This window comes from Symphalangus syndactylus, chromosome 19 (assembly GCF_028878055.3).
Source record: "Symphalangus syndactylus isolate Jambi chromosome 19, NHGRI_mSymSyn1-v2.1_pri, whole genome shotgun sequence".
Taxonomy (NCBI): Eukaryota; Metazoa; Chordata; class Mammalia; order Primates; family Hylobatidae; genus Symphalangus; species Symphalangus syndactylus.
The window spans coordinates 76,889,838-76,916,757 of NC_072434.2; the positions used below are offsets into that span (position 1 = coordinate 76,889,838).

Genomic DNA, 26,920 nt, shown 5'->3' on the forward strand with positions numbered 1-26,920 from the left:
GAGTAATTAACAAGAAAAAGTCCTGAAATAATTCTTTATTTAAGAAACAACTATTGCATTGGCCTGAAACCATTTTAATTTACTTTTGAGATAATTTAAATGGATTTACTATTCCAAATTTGACTTTGCATTTTTCATCCATGTGGTAGTCATTTTTCTTTCCATTTTTTTTTCATTAATTATGTTACCATTAGGAGTTACTCAGTAAGTCACATTTTGTTTATAGTTGTACACACACACTCTCTCTCTCATACACACAGTGGTCAAATATCAATAACTATAACAACTTTATCAACTTTAAGCTGAAGCTTCATAACAGAAAAAGTTCTCATCATAAAAAGGGATGTTTATTATGCTCTGTTTAAGAAACCAAGGGCCTAAAGAACACAACAAATTAAAGATACAGACTTTGAATTTTTGGAAAATATGGTTATGTGGAGCATTTCATTGCCACAGTGGTGCCTGGAATGCGAATTGTTAACTCTGCATGTGTCTTTCACATTGATATTTGCACAGGAGCACACACACACGTCCATGCTCCCAAACAGCTATGGGAAGATGGCAATCTCCACCACCAACTGGGGAAGTGTGGAAACCTAGGAGGACAGGCCTTCGTGGGGCAGCGACATGGAATCCAGAGTCTAAGATCACTAATTGGTGATTTTACCTTTGAAGCCTGTGTTCACTGAAAACATCATCATCCATTCAACAAATGCTAAAAACACACCAACTGCCTCTTTCTGATATTCTGATGAATGACAGCTACTTGAAATCCTAGGGCTTTTGAAGAGACTCCACTTCCCCTCCCCAGCTTCACTGTTTGACCCATAGCCAGGTTTTCTAGTCGGGTTTGTTCCCATTACCATGTTTAACAGGGGATGAAAGCCATTACATACATTATCTGGTACCCCCAAACTTGACATGATTCTACATAACAAAGGGTATAATAAGCACTGCAGGGTGGCAAAACTATGATCTTACTGAACTAGATAAGACCATCAATTTCACTTAGGAATTCTGACATGTAAGAAGGACATGTCTTGCCCTCCAACAAACAAAATAACTGCATACATTAAAACAAAGTCTAAAATGTGACTCAGCCAGCTTTTCAAACTTGACCTTACAGCATGGGGGATGCACAGGGCATCCAACTTACTTTTGCCTTCTTAGACCTATGAAGGACTGTTTATTGTTTTGTTTTGTTTTTTTTTTAAACTGTTTGGGTAGGGATATGTTACTTGATCACTTAATTTTTTTAAATGCACGATATTTTTCTATTGGAAGCTTTTTAGTTCTTTTTAATAACTTTCTGTCAGCAAATTCTCAGGAATTAGATTTCTGGTTAAAAGGTGGGTACAGTTTTCTGGCACTAGTAACATATTATCATATTGCTTGAACAAAAAGATAGATCACTTTATAATCTTTACAATGATACCAGCTGTGAGTATTCTTCATAGCTTCCTAGAGCTACTGTATCATTTTTCATATTCAAAAAGTGTGAGCTGGTAACTCATTATTCTTTAAATTTACATGTGTGGTTGAACATTTTTCACCTTCTTATTTATTGTGCATTTGTCTTTTGTGAAATTTATATTCACATTCCTTGACCATTTGTTTACTGTGGGTTTGGTGTTTTTTTGCTGGGTAAGTTCCTTTATGTACTTTAGGTATCCTGGTTTTACCTATCACATTCTTCAGAAATCTTTTCCTAAAGTCCAATATTTCCTCTTTTATTTTAACATTCTCTTTCAGGCTCCCATAATTCTAAATATTTAAATACCTTTATCTGACCATATTACATTTTGTATGTTCTCTCACTGCTACATAATTAAAGCATAATCTTGCTTCCAAAACCACAATCTTACTTTTACTTTTTCTAAAATCGACTTTTTAAATACCTAAATCCAAATGGAATACATAAATTCCTTACCCATGTAACTCTTAAATATATTCAGATTTCTGTCTGAGCTCTTAATTTTTCTTCAAAAAATTCTTATCCCTATTTTTGAATTATGCTGTTTTAATTATTATCAAGTTATAATAGATCTTTTGGTTGAATATCATTTACCTATTTTCCAAATGGAGGCAAATTTAGTTTTTCAACTATTTTTCTTGAAATTGCATTAATTCTACAAGTTAATTCAGGAAGAACCGTCATCTTTACTATGAAGCTTTCTATCCATTCCTAGTCTTACATATTAAGACTTATCAGATATTAAAGCGTTCCTTGGAATTCTCTCATAATTCTGATGGCTTACTTCTCAAAGAACATGTTAATTCAATCTTACTGATATATCTAAAGTGTCTTGTGACTATTACAGTGGAAAGCTGTCTGCAAAGACAGCTGCCAACAACTCCTCCCTCCCTGTGTGCACCTGCCATCAAGAGGTAGAGGTAGAGTCTATGTTGCACCCCGGGAATACCGGCTTTGTGAACTACTTTGGCCTAAATAGAATGTGGTGAATATAATGTTCTGGGACTTTCAAATCCAGGCCTTAAGACATCACAGAGCTTCTGCTTTTGCTCTTCTAATTCCCTAAGCCCTATGTGAATAAATACAACTACTCTGCTGAAGGCAGGGGTCTCACTAGGCCTCAGCCATTCCAGACACAGACAGGTGAGTGAAATCTCCTTAATGCTCCAGATCCAGTTGAGCTGCAGCTGCATACAGCTGCCTGAGTGACCCCAGCTAAGATCATATGGAGCAGAAGAACCACCCAGCTGAGACTAGTCAACCCAGAGAATCATGAGAAATAATCAACTATTATTTTTAGCCATAAATGTTGGGGGTGGTTTGTTATACAGCAATAGTAAACTGAAAAAATTAATAACACTTTGAAATTATACTTATAAAAATATATTTCAAAATACCTAATTACCTATTTTATAATCTCTAATTAAACTTCATTTTGATCTTTTGTATTTTCTATGTATAAAACCCTATCTAAATTTTTTTTATCTCCAACATTGATCCCTTTTTTTCTTTGCATTCCGTGTTTAAATATCAAAGATTCCAGTATAAAAATTAAAGAGCATGGTCTCAAAGAGTATACTTGCTTAGTTTCTGGACATAAGCAATCTGCTCATAAACATTTTCTATTAAGTGCTATGTAACCATTTGAAATAAAGTAGATATTAGTCTTTGGGGGTATCTCTCAAATCTTAATTTTTAGAAGAAATAGGTTCTAATTCTATTAGATATACTTTTTTAGGACAAATTGATATAGCTTTTAATTATTTCACCTACTGTAACTTTTTAATTAAAGTTTTTCTTTTATTAAACTAAACTCTTGCCAATAACAATGAATAATCTTTTCAATTTACTACTGAATTTCATCTAAGCTTTCTCATACTAATATTAAAGAGTGAGATTGTCTTATAATTATCTTTTGTGTGTGTACGTGTTTATCAGGAAAGAATCCTATCATAAAAGAAGGCTGCTTCTGAATTTCAAAAAAAATATATATATACAAGGGCATCATTACTCTTTGAAACTCTGAAAACAATTAACTGTAAACTTATTGTTTTCAGGTAATATATTTGGTATTTGGGGATATTCCTGGGTGACTTTTTCAATGCCTTCTACACCTGGGCCTTTGACCATTTCTTATGCTCCCTGCAACGTTTTCTTGCAAGAAATAATCTAAGTACCTTATCCATCAAATGTATTCCTATATAGCTGTTTGACATTCCTTAGTAATTAAAAAAATCTCTATGTCTCTTTTTTAAAATGTCATCCAGAGAATATATTAATTAGAAAATATACAGGACTGAGATCCACATGGGGCCAGAAGCTGGGGGTTAGGGTGGTGTACCAGTATTTTGTGCAGAAGGAACCAGCCAAGTAGGCTGCCAAGGTTTGCAGAAAATTAAGTGACCAAGTGCATCATCTTATACCATTAGGGTAAAGACAGAAAAGAAATTTTCTGGGTAAATAAAGAGCCCCACAACTGGGATCAGCCAAGGTGGGCAAGTTGTGTGTATGTGCTACAGTGAATTAAGGAGGGTGTTCTGAGCTTACATCTCTAGACTGTCCTTTGACAGGTTTCCTTCTGCCTCTACAGCTAATTACTAATACTGTACATTTACATATTTAGATTTACAGGAAACCAAGTTCTTGAGTAAGGACAGGGTCTCGTCTTGACCAGATTTTATGGTTCAGGCTGGCCTGGTTTGCATTATGGTGGGGAGTGCAAGACCCCAAATGATCACGAGGTCTTCATAATCCAAGCCAGGGAGAGGTAATAACGTTCCTATCCTAGAGGTAATAACAGGTCACTGCAGTTGGTCTGGGGTTTGAGGGGTAAGGCAGAACCCACTGTCCTCTGCAGGGAGATGGCACAGTTCTGCACAGGTCATTTTGGTCCCACTGTCTTCTTCTCATGTTAACTTAACCTCCTTTCTAATATGGTTCATTTGTACTTTTTATATTTTGGATCAAATTTGCTATTGGTTTATCAATATTCAAAGAAAAACTGAGGTTGTTAGTCTTATTTATAAATTGCAGTATAATTTCATTTGCCAGTTGCTTTTTTTTTTTTTACAACTTACTTTATTCCTTTTCTTTGTGTGTTTTTCTTTCACAGTTTTTGTGGAATCTTTTTGAAATACAGTTAAGTTAGTTAATTTTCCCTTTTTTTCCATTGAAATAAGTGTTTCTGAAACATATTTTTCTTTAAAAACTACCCTCTCTCTGGGTGTAGTCCAGATTTAGGAAGCACCTTTCTCATGATCCTAAAAAAATTGCTCTTGTCATATTCATTAATTCTTCCTAGCATAATTATTATTACAGTAACATTTAAAACTTTCTAAATAGTCAGATTTTTGTGTTTTGCTTCTCTTTTTCTTATTTAATTCTATTATCACTGCCTTATAGTCAGCAATGTGGTCTGGAAACACGCCTCCTTTTTGGAGGGAGCTTACTGAGTCCTTGTGCACAGAATACCTGGCTCTCACCCACAACTATACCATTTATTCATTTATTATGGTCCTTGCACTAATAGAGTTTAAACATTTAAGTAGTCATGATTTGACAGCTTAATTTGGTGCCTCTGCTCTATTCTTAAGTGGTATAGTAAAATCTAAATTATTAAACTCGTGTCCAATGTCAATTTTAGCCCTTAAATGAAGGTGAACATATCATATGCCAAAATGTGTAGCATAAATGAGGTAGACCAATGGGGGAGAGGCAAGTCTGCCAGGGATCAATTACACTATTGGATTTTATAGGGATCATGGGATCTCAATCCAATAGGCAGGTAAATTCCATTTTCCAAGCCTATTTTCAGATATACTGACTGAAATATGGGCACAGGATTATTCCAGGGAAGTCTGAGGCAATAAGCCGTTTGAACTGCCTTTGTTAGTCTGTAGCAGTGACATAAACAAGCACATGGACATGTTTTGGGTTATCTTTTCTTTATAATGTTTACTCTAGCTCAGAAATGGCCTTGGGAACTGGTACAAAAAGATAAAGTCATGAGCAGGGCAACTGGGTCATCTACTTGAAGACATTTCTCTTTAAAGTGCTAAGGAGATTGATCACGCTCATCACCACCATGAAACTCACGAGACAGGGGAGCAGGTCACTGGGATATAACCTGAGGCAACACTGATACAAGGGAATGTGATTAGCTAAAGGAGGCGCACGTTCTCAACCGAATTTTCATAAGCTGGCTACTGTCTCATCATGACATGTCACCCTATGGAGTAGCATCAAAAATTAAACATGGCATTAACTCCTTCCACATTATTTTATCTATCAATGTTAGGGGTCAGTGGTAACTCCTTCCACATTATTTTATTAATGTTAAAGCTCAGATAACCAAAGTCATATCCTTTGGCAAATAGAATACTGCATTATTTTCTGTTTAATTTAGGCATTCATGTACCTGAGGGCACTGGCTAGGGAGAATTTCCATGTCATACTTTTTCCCTTATGTGCCAACTACCACCTATACTCTTACTTCAGCTTAAGAAATACTTGTTGATAACGAAACCACAGAACTAGAGGTTTAGGACTAGATGAAGCCTTCCTGACAGGTTCTTTGGTTCTTCGGTTCTTCATTTTATAGATGAGAAGACTGAAGCCCAAATTAATTCAGCGCATGTCCAAAAGGATTACTGTTTAACATTCACTGAGTTCATATTTATAAAAGACCTAGAACAGTATTGGGACAAAGAGTGGATGTCATAGTAGCTAAGTGACTTGTCCAAAGGCCTATGGCCCAGAAATGGCTGAAGTTATGACCAAAATCCCTAAATTGATCATTCAGTCCATGCACCATTTTGCCTTCTCTAATCCCCTGAAAAAAATGCATTTTCTAGCTGTCATTTTATTCTGAAGGAATATTTGAAAGGGGTGGTAAGGAACCAAGTAAAGACAAAAACGAGGGTAGATACAGAGATAAGGTGATAAATATTGTTTTAAATCTGAAAGTTGATCACAAAATGCGAAAGGATCTAAGAGGTCGAGAGCTGTGCTATGAGCTGGGATAGTTCTGGGCTGCACAAAACTGTGTGTATTGAATACCTATTTACTCCTTGTTACTAGCACTTCTCCTTTGGTTATCTTGATATGTATTTGATAAATACAGATAAAATAATAAAAGAGGCAGCCTTCCCTTAAGAAACTCATCTCTTAAGAGACAGGCATGTGAATGAAGCAGAATTCAGTGTGTTAAGTACTCTGCAGATAGTTACACAGTGAGGCCACACAGAGATCTTATCTCTGGTCTTACCTCTCCTGGGGCAGAAAGATCTGGTCAGAGTGAGAGACTGTAGTGTGTAAAGAACACCCCAGGGAAAGAGAAAATGGTGTTACCTCCCCGCTGGCTTGCTCTGGACAGAGGTAAAGATAATGTCCCTGTGCTCTGGTGCTGGGTCATGCCCAAGAAAGTGCTAGAAGCATGGGGAGCCCAAGAAACAACCAGACCACCAGCATGGGGCTTCTAAAATATGCAACTAACTTCTGGTAACATCAGAGAATGAGGGTCTCCCCACAAGGCAGACAGGGCTCTTCTGAAATTTCTACAAGGAGTGAGTGGTTTGTAAAGAAAGCAGTCTAGTTCCTTCCATTTAGGGAGCAGTGAGCGCATATTCATATGGCAGAAGCTTCCTCCTAGCAAGCTGCCTTTTACCTACTTCCCTTGTGTCCACTTGAGAGTGGATTCCAACTCCTGTTCCCAGAGGCTCAGGATCAGAGGCGCTGATACCAACTGGGTAAAGCGAAGCCACCATCGGGCCTCCCTAATGTATTAAGCTAGTCACAGATGAGGGGCAGTGAACCCTCAACCTTCTGCATTTTGACTTCAAATGCACCTCCCCTCCTGGGAAAAGAATTTGATTTTGTTTCCTGAGGCCTGGTGTCACAGGTGATGGGGCTATGCGAGCAGAGACTGAGAAGGGAAAAGAAACAGGGAGTGAAGAAGAAAAGGAAGGGCCCTCAGGCCTGAGAAGGCAGCAGTGGACTCGGGCGCCTCCAGGATGCTGTGACTCGGTTACATCATGAGAGTCTCACAGAGCGCAGGGCGTTAAACAGCCCCTACTAGAACGATCCTGCCTCCTTTGTCAGTCCCAGCTGCCAGGTTCCCCAGTGCCAGAGCCTGCCATCGTAAAAACTCACTGAAGAATGCAGCGGCAAAGGGCAAAAAGTCATAAGTCATGATCCCGAGGGCCCCAGGTTTACACAGTATCACCGTGAGGTCCTGAGGCTGCACGTGAAGCAAGCATCTTCCTTGTTTTGTCTACCTTTATCTGCGAGCTGGACAAAGGTGTTCCTCAACCAAAAATGACAGAAGAGGGTGTGGCAACTGGATGGCTCTCAGAGACTGGCTGGCCCACCCACCCTCACTGACCCACATTTTAAGAGGAGGAAGCTGAGGCCTCGACAGGTAGAGACACTCGCATGGGTCAAGCTGAGCATGCTGCAGTCTGTGTTTACACCAAGTGAACGGACTCCTCGGCCTGTGCTCGTCCAGCAAAGCCCAGCAGCTCCCGCCTCCTAAATGTGTCCCCCACATGATACCTCAGTACGCTGTGAGGAAAGACGCAAGGTGCTCTCCATACAATCACCTCTACTTTTCAGATAGGAAACAGAGGTCCCACCCAGGTCACACAGATGGTGCCAGAGCTAGAATTCAGGTTTTCCGATTTCTTGCCTAGTGCTCCTTTTACTAAATGACATGGTCTCCCGTAGGAAATGTCCTCAGTCATAGCCCAAGCCAGCCCCTGCTTTTCATCGTCCAACAAGGCAAGGCATTCAAAACTTTGACCAGATGATGGGAGACAGACGCACTCCCCTAAGATGCCACACAGGTCCTGCAGGAAAGCACTCCCAGGGTAAGGGGTGAGGCCAGAGGCTGGTGAATTTTTACCTTCAAATGCCCGTGCAGCGTCCACGAGATGGGTCCAATCTAACCCTGTGGCTGTGTCCGGGAGGGGCATCAGGCCAGGATCTGCGCACTTGGACTTATCTGATAAGGACCCATCGGAGAACCAGAACTCATCTAAACAGAAACAAAACCAGAGAGTCAGTCAGTCAGTCACAGCAGGGGCACCATCCCAGAGTCAGTCAGAACACGGGCACCAGTGTCCCTCCCAGAGTCACTCAGAACACGGGCACCACTGTCCCTCCCAGAGTCACTCAGGAGTCAGTCAGTCAGAGCACAGCACGGGCAATGCTGTCCCCTCCCAGTGAGTCAGTCAGCACAGGAACCACCATCCCCTCCCAAAGTGGCCAAGATAATTTTTCCTACCCTTAATGGAAAAAGAAAACATGAGGCTGCAGTTGCCCAAAAGGGATCTAGCTGGAAAAATGGAGGTTTGTAAAAAGCAGCCGAGTCTGCACTGGTGAGAGGTCGGCCAGCATGTACGGGCAGCGATGGCAGGGAGATTAGAATCAAGCCTCTGTATACTATTGTAATTTCGCAGTTTTCTTCCAGGGGGCTTCTTTTGAGTACATCCAGGTCTGACTATTGCAAGATAAATTCTCATTTTCTTCAGGGGAGACTTTCCTCTTTTGAAAAGTGTTGCAGGCTTTACGTTGCTGTAGGAAGTATTGCAGCAATCTCCATCCCGATTTATAAAGCTTACTGAGGAACACTTCTAAGCTGAGCACCACAAACTTGAGATGCCTCAAATACCAATTGATTATAACAATGTAGTAAAGACTAACTTTGCTTTTATTAATACATGAGATTGAGGATGCTATTTTATGTACAAAGCACATACATAGTGGCTGGACTACCTTTCTGACTTAATAGATGGTTTTATCAATGGCTAAAGCAGAAACCACTCACCCATCCTGTATTCAATGTTGGGTGGTTTTCCTTTGGCTATGAATGGACCTTTTCCATTTCTTTTTCTCCTTAAACTCTCATCAAGGTACTTAAGTGTTTATGTCATTAATAATACTCGTTGTTAAAAACTTATTATGTATCTGAGGACAAGTTCTAAAAAGGCTTCAACTGGACTTTCTTTAATGTGACTTTTCTGAACCTGCCCAGAACACTGCATGCAGCTGCTTGTGAACACATCTGACTAATTAGACCAATCAAAATAATGACCACCTGGCTGTCTGAGCCTGCAATTATGTTAAGTAAGGGGGCATAATTAACCAAATGCACCTGTAATTTTTATTCCCACATCCTTTGGGGTAGCTGTGAAATGCTGGCATCTGGACTAAGACAGCTAGTAAATTTGGCCTTGAAGGAGACTGACAGACTTTTGAGACTCTGGACAGATGCAGCTCTTACCAGATCTCTAACAGTTACAGCTACGCCTATCTTCCATGCTACCTACCACCTTTAGAAGTTGGGGTAATATTCCACCCAATTATTCCCTGCCTCTACTTTGAAGGGAACCCAGTAATGGATATATTGTCCACATTGTTTCCACCCTCCCTTCTCCACATGCTTTTCTTTGAAACGACACTGGCTCTTTCTTGTTCTACTTGTTCTGTGTGTGATGTGCTTGTCCTTGCCAAGAGGTTAACCAGCAGAGGAGGGAAGCAGCAACACAGGAGTGGGAGGTGGGAAGGAGGGCACCCAGCACTCACTGTTTCCCAGGAGCATCCTCGCTCCCTGCTGGGCAAAGACTGGGAGAACTGGCCGCCAGGTCCTGTCTCAGTTGCTTAGGAAGAAACGGTTCCAGAAAGGTAAAGAAAGACCCTCAAGCAGAAAAGTAAAGAAGCCCAGGAATCTTCCTTCACTTAAAAAACACTTCCTTCTCTCTCTGCAACTCATACGCTGCTTTGCTCAAGGCAAGTTTTCTGCACCGAGTGTAAAGAAATTATATATGGAGGCAGCAATTACTTTTGTCACTGATTTCCACATGGCTGAGCTCTTTGGGAAATGGTGCAAGAGTGGCATAGCTCTGTGAGGGCCACGGAGGTCAGGCAGGCTGGACTCTGGGCCCACTGCAGCACCATCCTCCCTCCTTCCCTCACTAGAGGGGAAGCATCAGGGAGCGGAATGGAATTCTATTCAGATATACGGACATTTCTACAGAAAGTACATACATTCTGTTCATCATGTTTTACTAAGAAATGCCAACTTGTGAATTTTCCTTGTGTTTATAAAGAAACAATCCTTCACTCCAGCTTCTGGCATTCCTGAAGGCTAAAATCAAGCCTGACACACATTCTATGTGCTACTTTTTCCCCTAAGACCACTATACAACAAGATCCTTACTTGGTGATAACAGGAGACAGGAAAAGAGAAAAATAACACAGTAGACAAGAGGGGTAAAATGCAATAAGAACAGAGGGGATGGCGGCCAGTCCCCTGATTCACAAGCTGGGATGTGAGATTAATGTCCCTTGCTTCCCCTTCGCCTGGTCCCTCCTGCAGCTGTGTGCTCAGAGAGCCATCTTTCCCCGGTACTCAATAGAGTGGTTTCCTGACAGTCTTGAGTGAAATAATTAAAGCTCTGACAATTCCTAAGCACTAAGTTCCTGATACATGGCCATTCATAATTTTGCCAAGGCACAAACGTGAATTTTGGTGGCCCAGAGTGCGTGAGTGGGCCTGGCTGCCCACAGAGCAGCCCAGCCAACCAGCTCTGAAGGTCTCTGCCTGCTACCCTCTATGCAATGCATGCAGAGACCACACACTAAGTGGCACTAATGGCTCTGGGATCTGAGATGGTCTCGGGGTGTACATTTCACAACCAAAGGCAAGCCCAGACAACCCCTCACCACTTTTAATCTGTATGGCTGGCAAAGCAGGGAGCAGAAGCAAAGGACACTTGTTGGTGACATTTTTTCTTTATTACAAAATATTGTCCCCTCCCTCCTCCAGTGGTGAATGGGACTTCTATTTGATACTGCAGAACTCGCAGAGAAGGTTAGCACAGATGAGATGTCTCCTTTTCTCTAGAGTTTATCTGAAGCACTGTCCACTCAGCAGTCTATCCACAATGTATTTGATAAGTGACTACTGCCTACCATGTGATGGGGGCACAACAGTGGGTAAGGCAGACAAGGCCCTGCTCTCATGAAGCTTTACATCAAAGAAAAGACAATAGCTAGTTGGCTCTCATGAGCCTGTACAGGCCAACTCAAGTGTCCCACTGGAACTGGGGATTACTCTTTTCTCTTCTCTCATACCACAGTGGTGACTGGCTGCTGGGGAAACTCTACATGTCTATTTTTAATAAAAAGTCGAAGATTAAAAAAAAGACAATAAATGAGTAAACAAGAAAATACAAGGAGTGATTAAGTCTTCTGCAGAAAGCAAACAGGGTGATGTGACTGTGAAGCTTGGTGGCACATTTGGGGGAGGCCTATCCAAGGAGCGGACACTTGGTTGAGACGCAAATGATGAGAAGCTTCTTAATGAAGAGCACAGTTTAGGAATAAAAGCTGTGAACATATGTGGATTTAAATCTAAAATCCATCATTTTTCCATAAGCAGGAAGAGCCTCATGTTAATGACAGTCTTGTTAGATGAAGAAAGAGCCACCTATAGATCTCCATGAATAATCGACATGAAAAACACATACATTTTCTTTTCCATTGATTAGAATATCAAGTAACTGGGAAAAATTACTATTCTGTTTTTGTTTTGTTTTTTTGAGTCTCTGACACGGTCCGGATGTTGTCCCCTCTAAATCTCATGTTGAAATGTAATTCCCAGTGTTGAAGGTAGGGCCTCGTGGAAGGTGTTTGAATCATGGGTGGATCCCTCATGGCTTGGTGCTGTCCTCATGATAATGAGTGAGTTCTCGTGAGATCTGGTTGAGTGTGGCATCTCGCCATCGACTCTGTCTTGCTCGCTCTCTTGCTATGTGACACTCCTGCTCCCCCCTCTACCTTCCACCATGACTGTAAGCTTCCTGAGGCCCTCACCAGAAGTTGATGCCAGCACTGTGCTTCCTGAACAGCGTGAAGAACCAAAAGCCAATTAAATCTCTTTTCTTATAAATTACCCAGCCCCAGATATTTCTTTATAGCAATGCAAGAACAGCCTAACACAGATTCTAAACTAGCCAAAATTATCACTACCCCCATCACTCAGATGATGTTTACTAAGCATCTACTATATTCCAGGAACTACTGGGTACTACATCAGAACCTAGGGAGAGAATAACTAGTAAGACACAAGTTCTATCCTCAAACAGCCCTGTCAACAAACAGACAAATACTGTTGGTGTTGGTCTGAGAGGGATTTGGAATAAGATATGCACAGTGCTGGCCGAGCGTGGTGGCTCATACCTGTAATCCCAGCACTTTGGGAGGCCAAGGCGGATCGATCACCTGAGGTCAGGAGTTCAAGACCAACCTGGCTAACACGGTGAAACCCCATTTCTAGTAAAAATACAAAAAATTAGCTGGGTGTGGTGGTACACGCCAGTAATCCCAGCTACTCGGGAGGCTGAGGCAGGAGAATTGCTTGAACCCGGGAGGTGGAGGTTGCAGTGAGCTGAGATCGCGCCATTGCACTCCAGTTTGAGCAACAAGAGCGAAACTCTGTCTCCAAAAAGAAAAAAAGATATGCATAGTGCAGACCTGAAGGGGCAAGAGCAATTGATCACCTGTGCTTTGTGATGCCACAGTGACTGGAACTGTCTTGTCTCCTCAGTTGTACGGTTTTATATGAAAGGCACCATTTGCCTCAGGTATCAAAGCCTGTTATTTTAAATCCAGCTCTACCAAGCCTCAGGAGCCCACACAACTCTTCTGGCCAATTAAGACGAGACTGTGGCTGGGCGCGGTGGCTCACGTCTGTAATCCCAGCACTTTGGGAGGCCAAGGTGGGCAGATCACGAGGTCAGGAGATCGAGACCATTCTGGCTAACACGGTGAAACCCTGTCTCTACTAAAGATACAAAAAATTATACGGTGAAACCCCATCTCTACTAAAAATACAAAAAATTAGCCGGGCACAGTGGTGGATGCCTGTAGTCCCAGCTACTCGGGAGGCTAAGGCAGGAGAATGGCGTGAACCCGGGAGGCAGAGCTTGCAGTGACCTGAGACTGTGCCACTGCACTCCGGCCTGGGTGAAAGAGTGAGAATCCGTCTCAAAAAAAAAAAAAAAAAAAAAAAAGTGCCAGCCTAGGAAAGTGGGTGATACAAGTGTGGGGCACATTTGCAGGCTCCCCACATGGAGCACGGTGACCTCCTGGCATAACAAGTTTCTCACAGAGTTTTTCCAAATGGAAACCCGAACCAATTTTGCATATGCTATCACATACTAATGTCAAATAAGATGAGACATTTAGTGAGTAGAAAACAATAGTAACTGAATTTACTTCATATCCATAATACTTCTTGGGAGTTCTCAGGATGAGTCAAAAAAACAGGAGGGAGGGGAGGATACTGTCTGAAAGCATTTTTTGGGCACAGTTGGGTAGATGCCATCCTACCTCACTTCTGGAGAAGACGCTTCTCTGTGCTCATAATTCTTACTGCCCATGTTGCATACGGACCTAAGTCAGCCTTTCAAGAGACTCATGAATTCTAAAAGGGGGGTAATATCAGGGAACCACTGCCTGCGCACCTGCTCTGGCTCGCGACATTGATCTTGTGGCTTCCCATCTGTTTACCCAAAACCTGAAATCACAGTAACCATCTTTACTGAGTCTGAGTTTATTGCTATTATTATAAATGCCAAGGAGCCTCCCAACAGCATTTCCTGGCGGTCAGATATCTGAGGTTTCACAATTACACTTTTCAGAAACCAATGTTTATTACAGGGAAGACTGAGGACATTTGAAAAAAGAGAAGTAAGTATCACACTGAATAATACTGCCTCGTCAAATACTGAATAGTCAAAACCCTGTTTGCAGGTGGATGGATACCTTGCCATGCCACCCTTGGCAAGGATTCTTCCTCTGGTGGTTGGTAGTGCTTATCATCTACAACACAAAACCACCGAGGCTACACATGTGGTCTGAAGCAACACGTGCAAGTATTACATTATAACTAAAATACCAGCTTATTTTATTTATTCTAAACTTTCCCACTCTTCCACTTTTTAACTTCAAGGGGCATTCTTTGTGATGTGCATAGGTCAGAACTATAGGATTTGAAACCACACACAATATTCTCTATTTTCATTTTTGAAATCTAAGAATTCTCATCAGTCCATTCTCGTAGGAAGATTTCAGAGTTTTGATCTCTGTTCCATAAAAAACCAAAAAATTATCTTTAAGCCTGTGAGCCTGCCAATGCTTGGGATTGCGCTGAATGAACCCAGGTGTCTACTTGCCAAGGAAGAAAAGGAAAATATGACTGCTTTTCAGTGTCACTGGTTATCTGGCCTGTGAACTGTGTGTTCAAAAGCCCACTCTCATTTTTTTTTCTCATCTGGGCCCTTAAGTAAATTTTCTTCTGCTATCTACCAATGACAAAAACAAAGGTCCTAAAGGCAAGGCAGAAATGTTTCAGAAATATTCTCAACTGCTGTATCAGGTGATATTTGCATACCTCCAAGTTGAAGACATAAAGATACAGTACATTTCAGTGACTTCACAGGAAATATAGATGAATCATGACATGAATTACATCCAAAATGAGCTTGTTAAGTATGAAGATTAAGATCTTAGTCTCAAGAGAAGAAAGATTGAGACAGATTCAAATCTGTAACTTTTAAAAGCTAAAAATACCTGAAAGAGAAGCCTGTGACTATGATAATTACATGTAGAAAAGGTGCAGAGATTAGGTCTTCCAATATTCACTGGGAAGAGATGGGCAGTTACTGGTGTTTGCCCTGCTGCCCTCCCTCCAAATTACAAACAAAATCTGATTGAGTCTCTCCTGGTGAAAGATTCTCTTTTCCCTAGGAATGCTCTATGTTTTAAAGTTTAAAAGAAGAGTATCTGCGCTTTCTGAGTCTTCTGCCCAACTCTATCTACACAGCGATTTAAAACCATCTGGAACCAACCTCTGCTCCAAGTTTTAAAGCGAAGCTATGTCTCTCTGAGAAACTAAGAGAAACTACTGGGCAACTTCAAATATTCCTCATTTGTCGCTCAAAGACATCTTCTGGGCATTAACACTGACATTTCAGCTTTTTGGGCTGCTCTCGTTTTTGACTGTCAAACTATTCTTAAAGAGTAGTATCTTCTTAGAGAGGGTCTACAGAATGGCCAGAAACCATAGAAAGAAGAGGATTATTAAAACCTGTCTTGAGTAGATCTTAATGGTGCAAAAGTGATACATACTTGATAGAAATCATAATTCAAATTTTGAATTTTGAACATTTCCCTGGCTGGTAATATGTGGTATGGACACTCTGTCGCAATGCTGAACTGTGGCAGTGAGCAACAGCTCCCAGTCAGCCACGCACAAGATTCATGGGTAAATAACTGATACTGTATGGCGTATTGTGTTGCAAGATGATTTTGCCCAATTAGAGGCTAATGCAAGTGTGCTGAGTATGTTTAAGGTAGGCTAGGAAACGCTATGATGTTCAGTAGGTTAGGTGACCATATACATGGTCAACTTACAATATTTTCAACTTACGGTGGGTTTATCTGGACATGGCCCCATCGCAAGTCAAGGAGCATCTATAATCACATAGGCAATTGTGGTAGTCAGAAGGCCAGGGAACTAGAGGCCTCCAAACAACTAGATTCTGGAAGCTTAAACTTTCCATGGACGGGGGGCTGGAAATCAGAAATTTTTAGGGGAATAGACTTCAATACAAATTACCTCCAGCTTTCTGATTTACATTTTGTTAGTTCATCCATCAAGCCTAGAGAACTTTTTCCAAGTAGTTTCTTAAGTATAGAGCTATTGGAGGAGATATATCACTAAATAAGAAGGTTTCTTTAAAGATAGCAAATGGCAAGGGAAACTCTTAGTGCTTTTTCTAGAGAAGTAAAAATGAAGACAAGTAAGGCAGTTTTCAACTAGGACAGTGAATGAACAGCGTAACTTGACTGTTTCCTAATTGTGCCTTTGAACACATTAAAAAAGGATACAGTTCTCCAGTATATGACTAGATAAATAAACTACGGTACATCTAGATGATGCAATATTATTCAGCTGTAAAAAGAAATGAGCTATCAGACCATGAAAAGACATGGAGGAAGCCAAATGCTTATTACTAAGTAGAAGAGGCCAGTCTGAAAAAGCTGCACACTGTATGATTCCAACTATATGACATTCTAGAAAAGGCAAAACAATGGAAATAGTAGAAAGATTAGTGGTTGCCAGGAGCTAGAGGGGAGGGAGGGATGAACAGGCAGAGCACAGAGGATTTTTAGGGCAGTGTAACCACTCTGAATGATACTGTAATGGCAGATACATGTCATCTTACACATTTTAGAAACCCACAGAATGTACAACACCAAGAACGAACCCTAATGTAAACCAGGCCCTTTGGGTCATAAGGACCTGTCCACGTAGGTTCATCGATTATAACACATGTACCACTGCCACTCTTCAAGGGCAGGGGTTTGTTGACAGTGGGGAAAACGTGTTGGGAGGTATATGGAAAATCCCTGTACTTTTTGGTGTGAACCTAAAACTGCTCTAAAAAGTCTATTTTTTTTAAGTGAAGCTTAAAAAAAAAAAAAAAAGGACATACATCTTTCACCTGGAAACAAAATGAAGGGTGGAATGTAAGACCAACATAACACACGTACCACAGAGAGTTCACAAGCACACTTCAAACGCTGTAAATGAAATAACATTTGCAGGAAAATAGAGTTTTATTGGTTTTACAAAAGCTTTTAAGAGGACATTAAAGTTACCTCCTCTTTACAAAAAAGGGAAAACAGCTAGAGAAATATTAGGAAAGTGGCCTAGGTCTGTCTGATCTTTCACATGGTTGTCAAGAAGGCATTTAAAGGTTTCTTCAATTTAGGTAAATGGACTCTTTATAACGGGCAGGTTATTATGTTACTTAAAGAAATAGATTAAGAATTTTATGAGATAAGGTTCGTTTCCAATTACGTTAAACATTAGAAACATTATTAGAACTTTGATTTCATTTAGCCTGGGACTTCTAAGTGTATTATGAAGTTTGAATTGGTTCTAAAGATATTTTCTGTGATGAAATGAAAAAAAAAAACTTGGCAATGAATATATTTCTGATTAAATTCCCATTCTTTCTGTACAAAAATAACTATGTATAAAGGAAATAAGGCTGACTAACATAAAAAAAAAGTGCCCTTAAAAACTGACATTAATGAAGGCTTGACATTATGCAAAAATCAAAGATTTTTAGGATTTGAAGGAAAATCATCTAGAAATCGTCAGGTTGACCTGTGACTAGTAAGTTGAAATAAGCGGGGACACAAGAGAACACACGTCACCTGCACAGGAACACAAAGCCGCCCACGGGTAAAGCCCAGTCTACAAGCCAGGTCTCCCAAGGCACATGTGCCACCTCCCCATCTCCAGGTACTGAACTGCATGAAGAAACTGAAGGCTAGAAAACCAGATGTCCCTCCTTGCTGTCACCCACTGGAAAACCCACTCCTTACATCAGGGTTTTCTTTTTTTTTTTTTAATCAGGCTAAAGACATTTTTTTCCTTTATAGATATGATAACTGAGATATGGCACAGAAGTCACTATTGGACTTGACAAAAATATCTAATATGAGTTCTCAGTTGCTTTCAAAAGAGGTAGTGTTACCTAACTTTTTCAAAATGTCCACTCTGGAGCTTTTATATTTGAAAATTATTTAAAACACCAAATAATACATATTTAATAAAAACAAAAACAAACTCCCAAATCACGCCACCCTCAGAGCCCAATGAGGCAGGAGTTGTGTGATCAGCCCACTCTCAGCGCTGGCCAGGGAGAAGCCAGCCCCTCACTTACTTCTCAGGCTCCCCATGCTGGGTGCGGGGTGGGTCCGCGGAGGCAGTGTGCTGTGGTAGGGTGGGGTGGTGCTGAACAGAATGTCGTTGGGCAGGGCTTGGTCAAGCATGGAACTCCGGGAACTGCCAAAGGAGCACCCCCTCCTGTTGCTGCAGATGCTCTCGTCAGACAGCGTGCGGTAAAGCGACCTCCTTGGAGACAGGTTCCCATAGAACGAAAACTAGGGTTTAAACAAGGTGCGAGGAGGGGACAGACATTAAAAAAACGAATGCATGGGGCTTGTTGGACTAAGTCCAGTGGTTTCACATACTATTGTGATAGCTTCTTTGAATTTTCTCTGTTAGCTCAAGACTGCTAAATGCAGCACGCAGGTGATCAAGGCAAATACTCCAGGGCTTGGGTGTAGTTATTAGATTTTATGTTTTCCTCCTTTGACATTCTATGAAATATTATCATGAATTAGACATGCACAGCTTTATTAACTCTGAAATGTTAAATAAAACCTCCATAACCTTATAGCAGTGATAGTTCCTGGAATTATATAAGGTTGCCATTTCAGGCAATAGTTATTCAAAGCCACACATAATACTGGTTTGATTTTAATTTGAGATGACTACATTGTAATATTAGGCAATTTCTTGTGAGGTTCAATCTAATCTAAATAATAATAAGACTAATTGTGAACACTGAAGCTTTGCCGGCCACATAAACACATTTCCAAAAAACAGCAGCAGTCCAATAGTCTTACTGTCCACTTAAAAGTGTCACTTGTGGCCGGGCATGGTGGCTCACGCCTGGAATCCCAGCACTTTGGGAGGTGGAGGCTGGTGGATCACGAGGTCAGGAGATCAAGATCATTCTGGCTAACGCCGGGCGCGGTGGCTCACGCTTGTAATCCCAGCACTTTGGGAGGCCGAGGCGGGCGGATCACGAGGTCAGGAGATCGAGACCACGGTGAAACCCCGTCTCTACTAAAAAAAAATACAAAAAAAATTAGCCGGGCGTGGTGGCGGGCGCCTGTAGTCCCAGCTACTCGGAGAGGCTGAGGCAGGAGAATGGCGTGAACCCGGGAGGCGGAGCTTGCAGTGAGCCGAGATTGCGCCACTGCACTCCAGCCTGGGTGACAGTGCAAGACTCCGTCTCAAAAAAAAAAAAAAAAAAAAAAAAAAAAAGATCATTCTGGCTAACATGGTAAAACTCTGTCTCTACTAAAAATACAAAAAATTAGCTGGGCTTGGTGGCGGGTGCCTGTAGTCCCAGCTACTAGGGAGGCTGAGGCAGGAGAATGGCGTGAACCCGGGAGGCGGAGCTTGCAGTGAGCCGAGATCATGCCACTGTACTCCAGCCTGGGCGACAGAGCGAGAATCCGTCTTGGAAAAAAAAAAAAGGATCACTTGCAAAAGTCGGTATAATTGTTGAAAATTGAGTTACAATAATGGATCATAACCAGACTTAAATGAACCATTAAAATTACTGTTGTGTTTAATTACAGATAGGGTAAGGAAAATTCTTACTAAAGAAATGAGCGGTCAAATACTCAAGAAAAGTTAGACCAAATCTGAATTTTCAACTACTTCCTTTGCATACTGAACCACATTCCTTTTAGGTAAACAATAGTAAAAGCCAGAATGTTCACATCAAAAGAAATGGCTATTTACATTTATGAATGTAGCAGTAAGTCTAAAAATATTCCTATTGTATATGTTCCTTCCATTCTGTCAAGTCTTTCCAACTGATGAATGGTAACTGGAATGTGTGCGAGCTACAAAGTTAAATTTACATCATGAAAAGAAGGTGATTCGTCTTAGAAGAAAAAAACACATGTCAAGAAGTTCAACCCTCCAAAAAGAAAAGCTATTTACACTCTTTGCACAACAGTCTGCCTTTGCACCCAAGCTTATACAGTATCATGTACATGACTTGATATAAGTTTTTTAAAAAAGACTCATTATGATGGAGTTCTTATGGGATTCCCTCCTCACACACCACCAGCAGGTTCTTCAGAACCTGATTACAGGCATATTAGATTAAAGCAGCTTTGCAGTAGTGTCTAATTAGAGTGTTGTTCTAAAAACACAATTAGGTTAACTGCAGAATTGCTTTACTATAGGGAAGAGAAAAGCACAAAGACCTGCAGTTTGCCCTGGTCATGGTCAGTATGGCAATACCTGATTGCCTTTTTCCTTGTCACATGAACAAGAGGGAGTGCTGGATTAGAAGTGAGAGACAAGGACTCAGTTGCTGACTCTGGCACCAAATATTTATGAAGAGTTCACATTTCACCATCTGAGGCCTCAGTTACTTGCTAAAAGGGGTGATTGGGCTAAATCGCCTTTAAGTCCTTTTTAGTACTTTGAATTGTTTAGCAAAGTGGCTTAAGAGATTGTAATAATAAATAATAATGAAACTAAAGCCAATAAGCAAGCTAACATTCTCGAGTACTACATTGTGAATGACAAAGGTATGCCATTGAACTTGGGGTTGGTTTATAAGATTTAAGCATGGCCTTCCCTATGATCTCTGCATATCTCTAAATGGCAGTGTGCACGTTCCAACCCTGTTTAAAATGCCCAGCAGTGTGCTGTCTAACTCCAGTCCGCTTCTGGAACAGGATTACATTTAAGGAGAGGCAGCTTGGAGCAGAGGCTAGAGCTCTGGAACAAGAGTCAGGTGGTGTGAATTTTAACAGCTACTGTTCACGATCACTAGTTATGTCCAGGAACTGTACTAGGCTCTTCTCACATTACTTCTTATCTTCACTGTAACTTCACAATTCAATTATGATCTCCTTTTTTCAGATGAAAGCATTGAGATCAAGAGGCCAAGTCACTTGCATAAAGTCACGCAGCTACTCATTGCTGGAGCCAGGATTTGAGGCTAGCCCAGCCGGACTTTTAGCTCTATCTGAGATTTTAAAAACAGCCTTCTTAACCTCTCCCAGGCTCCCTTTACATACTGATAGAATCAAAATTGGCAACGGTCAGCTATGTGCAGTGAGTCGTTGGTAGGGTCATGAGAGATGAAGCATGTGGGAGTACTCTGGAAACCCTTGATTTCTTTAGACTTTTTTTTTTTTTTAGTGTTTCTGGTAACTTCAAAGCTCCCTAAGTCACTAACCTTTCTTCGCCCCTCTTCCACTAAGGGGCTGTCAGGAAGCATCAATTTCAGAAAATCTTCTTTAGACAGAACATGTTGAGTCTCTGCAACAGCATCTCCCACCACTGTCTGATGCTGAGTTGCTGTGGACATGACATCCATTTCACTATACATCCTGTTGAAAACAATCAGAATGGAAATTAAGCCTATTTGTAAAGTGCCTGTAGTGGTAAGAATTAAAACCTTGTAACCAGTTTCAACAACCACAAACGCATACAAACAATTCTTAGGTCTTAAGTCAGTTCACTTTTGCTGCATTTGCTCCAAATTCCCATGCCATTTCACATTTGTGAAATGAGCTCAACTACAAAGTTAGGTGTCTGAATTATTCAGACACCAATCAGATCTCCAAAGCCCAGGATGAAAAAAATACATAACCAACTTCTAAAATATGGCTGTGTTTTCCCTTTCCTAATCTGTGTCAGAAAACACAGTTTGAATAATTCATCAGAGGTGATCATATGTCTTTCGAAGCAACCCTTGTGTGCTCTCGCGGCTGGACAACCAGAGCCCCGATGGCACCCAGACAACAGAGAGGAAGCCACCCGAGGGAGCCCGGGGTGTACGAGTCATCAATTCACGCGTGTGCTAACCATGTTTTATTATCAGCAATTTCACAAAGCTGTTTGGATAAATAAAGCAGCCGTCTCCCTTAATTATCAATATATAAAAATGTATTGACAGACAACAAAAGAGTGTCAAGCTGAATTATTGTTTTCAGCTCCTTTACAGGGAGAAAACTGGGGAGTCATTCTAAAAAGGTTTACTCTGAAAATACAATCTAAGCAACCAAATATTCCTCAAGACACAGTAAACAGTCAGCGGCTGTACTGTCAGAGGAGGCAAACAGTCTTTGCCACACAACCTGAAACATAACACTCTAGGAATTCACGGCCCACAGCATCGAGCTGGAGAATGACCTGAATGTTATTGCTGTGTGTCTCCAAGATGACTCTTGGTTTCAAAAGCTAGGCTATCTTGTCACTCTGTGTGACAGCTCACTGGGAAATTGCTAGAATAGGAAACATACACAAACATGCTGAAAATTAAGAAGGATTTCTCTAAAATCCTCTATGGCTTTGTTCCCGAGGTAGGACAGGTTTCCTTGTACCTCTCAGTTCTTGAAGCACAAGCTACAGTTACAACATGAACAAATAGTGGCTGTAAAAAAAAAAAAAAGAAGCATTTCATAACTTTTAAAACATTACTGAAGATTTAGTTGGTTTGCAGGATGGCATGACATGAAAATGGGAGCTACAAGAAGAACCCAAGACACTGGGTTGCGCACAAAACCCACATAAGGAAAACAAAACAATATAGTTTTTAAGAAGACTGCATCCAAGAAGCACCCAACATTTGATGCTGAGGTGAGTTAGGCGGTGCTGAAGAGCTCCAGGCCATATGTGTTTTGGGAAAGATGCAGGGAAAAATCCCAGGTCCTACCAATAACTGCATGGGTAAAAATATTATATCTATAATTACGATTACAATGTGCTATTGTAGTTTCTAAATGTGTTTATAGAATATGTGTTAAAATATGTGTTTATAAAAATCACTAGCTTTCTCTGCTAAACTAGTAATTTAAAGAAATTATCCAATGATGTGTCATAAATATGCTCCGAGGGTTTACTGTGTGCCAGCCACTGTGAGTAGTGAAGTAAGCAGGACATGCGGCTTGCACAGGACCCCCAGTCCGGGTGTGTGTGCATGTGGTATGTATGTGGTGTGTATGCTCTGCAGGCTGAGATGACTGATCAAGTGCAAAGACACTGTAGGAAATACTGGGCTAGCAGGTGCAGAGAACAATCCCCTTTGGGAGGGTGCTGGCCAGGCTCAGAAACTCACAAAGGGCATTTAGGCAGAGGGGACAGCATGAATGGGTGCACAGAAGCCTGAGACAGAACTGCTCATTCGCTTATATTATTTAAAAATGTAAGATGATATTATTAACAAAATTAACAGTAGGGCTTCTACAATATGATTTTGAGAAATAACTGGTCTATGTGAAACTTCTGGAGCGCACAACTGATTTTTCTTCGGTGCACAATGAGACACTAAAAATATGCTGTACTTGGCTGGCTGTTTTCTAAGCATATCCTTCAGTGATCCGGGAAAAGACTGTCTTGATAAAACTTCAAATTTAGTTAGTGCAGTCCTATATGATTGCCTTGCCTTAGAAACACTCTGTGTTGCTGGGCAGAGCCTGGGGCACCTGCTCCATCTGCCAGGATGAGCCCGCACACTGACCAGGAGCCCTGGTCTTGAATCCCAACACCGGCCTCTTGCGATAACCAGTTTGAGCTCAAATCCTCTCCATAAAATGCAAGTTAGGACAGAAGAACTTCTACAGCCTCTCCCCTCCCAGGTGTACCCAAGAGCATGTGTGGGGACTGCCTTTTGCCCTTCCACACCACAGGGGTCCCCAGGTGGGGAGCTCCAGTGGAGACACAATCTTAGTCTCCTCTAGTGTGCACACAACCTGCGACTCAGAGACGCAAACCCCTTTCTCACCTCATTCTGGACACTGCCTCGCTCTCACTGAGCATTAGTGCCATCAAACCAGTGCGTGGAAATGCATAAACCCTGGGCTTTTGCATGAAAACTGTCCAAATGGGCTCCTTTCACACTTCCCTGACTTTCCAAAAGAGTCCTTCGCCTAAACATAGTACTACGGCGACATATAAAATGCTTCTAAAAATATTTCACAGAACTTAAAAAAGGCTTGGAATGAATTCCTGTGACGTACTCAGAAGACTCTTATTAGACAGAAATACCAACGTATCATTCTACCATTTTCATTTATAATAAAAAGGGCTAGTTATCACTATGAAATTCCTTCCTAAATAAGCCATTTGCAATGACTGACATGATTTTTTTAACAAAAGATTCCATGTTCAATTTAAGTACTAAAAGAATTTTTAATTTAGAAGGCAATATCATACGAGCTGTATTTAAGACACAGGATCTTTTTTTTTTTTAAGGGAAAAAAGTGATACTAGTTCACTGGCAAAGTGTAAAATCTGGAGGCTCTCTCTGAAGAGCCATCCCAGTGCGGGTGCATGCCACGCTCAGCACCACACGCCTGATGACGCTATCGCAGACAGGTACAGCAGAGCACACAGACCAGATCACTTAGCATGAGTATTCTGTTAAGCTTCTTTACGAAATAAGCAAATAGTTCCTTAGCCCCAACCAGCCTTGCTCTGCATTCTTGAAATGCAGTTTATTTACCTGTCTCTTCCCAGAGGCATCAGCATAGTTTTCACAAGTGTTGTAAGATGGGTTATCAGTATTTTAAAATCTTTTCTTTTTCAAACAGATATAAAGCATCCTTCCCTACATGCCCACCGCCCCCCCCGCCCCAACCTCAAACCTAACAACTAAAAGGAAAATTGGAAGTCATGCTAAACTAAGAAAAATACTTTTTCTTTTAGGATGTCACTTACACAGCAACTTTAAGAAATACACAGGACTCCGTGGGAATTCAAACTGCCTTTGACCTTGTGTATTTATAGAGACTCTATACTCATACCATCAGTACCATGTTACCATGAGTTTTCTACTGCGGGCAGATTTGAATATAAAAGCAAAGAACACAGATTTCTTTTCATTTTTTTATGTAAAAATCAAGAAAACAGAAGAATTTTATAGAGAAATATAAACATGAACATTTAAAGAGTTTAAGAAACATGTTTCTAGATTATTCTTTTTTTTTTTGAGACGGAGTCTTGCTCTGTCGCCCAGGCTGGAGTGCAGTGGCGCAATCTCGGCTCACTGCAAGCTCCGCCTCCCCAGTTCATGCCATTCTCCTGCCTCAGCCTCTCCGAGTAGCTGGGACTACAGGCGCCCGCCACCACGCCCGGCTAATTTTTTGTATTTTTTAGTAGAGATGGGGTTTCACCGTGGTCTTGATCTCCTGACCTCGTGATCCGCCCGCCTCGGCCTCCCAAAGTGCTGGGATTACAAGCGTGAGCCACCGCGCCTGGCCGATTATTCTGTTTGAGAAAATATATTTCCTTTGGGAGGAAAATACATTTGCTTAGTCAATCCCTACAGTGAAAAATGCTGACCAGAGAAGAACAGCCAACAACCTTACCCGGGACATTCAGTCACTTCAGGCTCCTCGGGCGGTGGGCTGCCCTCCGATTTCTTCCAGCCGATGACATATTTGTTCACTGCCCCTTGTCTGTGGTAGGGCTTGGACATGGACCCGGGAACCTGTTGTCCGCTGCTGTGAGACATGATGTAGACTTTGGATGAATCCAGAGATCCACTATTTTTTGAACAGTGAGCTGAAGGGCTTCCTGAATGGTGAGAACCACTGAGGAGAAAACCAGACAAAAGCTGCAATATAATCCGGTTTCAGCAGTGCTGGCACACGGCCAAATTCAGAGCCACAAGGCTTTCCTCAAGTCTTTCTCCGAGAGCAAAATTGGGCCCAGCGAGGCAGATGGAGCCTTCTTTCTACCATGGAGTTTGCTAGGAAGCCTCATTTTACATAGGCTAAGGTTATTCACGTGCAAGTTGTATGCCTGTGGCAGGAAGGATGTTAAAAACATGGCTGGGGAAGTCTGATAGAAAAATGGGCAACATTCCTAAACCGATGCTTCAAAAGAGAACAAACTCAAATGGTGAATATGTTTATTGGAGAAGGTGCTCAAACTCAGTTGTCTCCAGGGAAATGCCAATGCAAACCATAATGGAATAGCATTACATACTCACCAGACAGGCAAAAATGGGAATGCCTGACAATACCCAGTGACCCAGTGTTAGTAAGAACTGGGGCAGTGGGTACCTTCCTACTGCTGGTGGGAGTAAAAAGTGCATGAAACAGTTTGAGCATTACCTATGAAGGTGTGTGCACCTGCAGAGCTTATGATACAGCAATCCCACTCCAAGGGCACACACACAGTAAACCCCTGCTGCACGTGCAACTGTCAACGTGGAACAATGTCAATTAGAAGCATTGATTTTAAGAACTCCCCAATGGAAGCAACCCAAATCATCAATAGTAGAAGGATATTCGATTAATAACTATGAATGAATACATGGAATACTCTACAAATGAATGGACTGAGGCTACAGACGACTTGGGCAATCTCATGAACAATGTAGAGAAGAAGCAAGTCACAAAGAATACAATGATCATGAGCCAGTTTCTTAATAAAGTTCATAAACAGGTAAAACTAAATAACATGTCATTCAGGAAAATGTAAAGAAAATGAGGGGATGATTATCACAAAAGCCAGGTTAGTGGCTACCTCAAGGGAGAAGAGAAGGGGTTGTAATTGGGTAGGATGCAGAGAGCTTCCAGACACAGCAATGTTCTAGTCCTTAACCTGGTGGTAGTTACAGGGGTGTTTGCTGCATTATCATATGATACAACAGCAACAATACTGAAACAGACAGAGGCCCTAAAAACAATAAAAATTTTCAAGGTTAGTAATTAAGCTAAGGCCAGAAGGACTACCCACCCCCGGCTGAC

The 26,920-nt window shown here is 41.3% G+C and overlaps 1 protein-coding gene across 6 annotated transcripts in view; it reads right to left on the reverse strand.

Annotated features, from left to right (window-relative positions):
* SIPA1L2 (signal induced proliferation associated 1 like 2) overlaps positions 1–26,920 on the reverse strand; it is a 237,876-nt gene that overhangs the window by 9,025 nt on the left and 201,931 nt on the right. For all 6 annotated transcript variants that reach the window (XM_055234196.2, XM_055234193.2, XM_063614018.1 and 3 more), the window contains 4 exons: positions 25,532–25,756; positions 21,397–21,550; positions 18,280–18,499; positions 8,376–8,507 (listed from right to left, as the gene is read on the reverse strand). In XM_055234196.2, the coding sequence (XP_055090171.1) occupies positions 8,376–8,507; positions 18,280–18,499; positions 21,397–21,550; positions 25,532–25,756 (731 nt within the window). The remainder of the gene's footprint in view (positions 1–8,375; positions 8,508–18,279; positions 18,500–21,396; positions 21,551–25,531; positions 25,757–26,920) is intronic.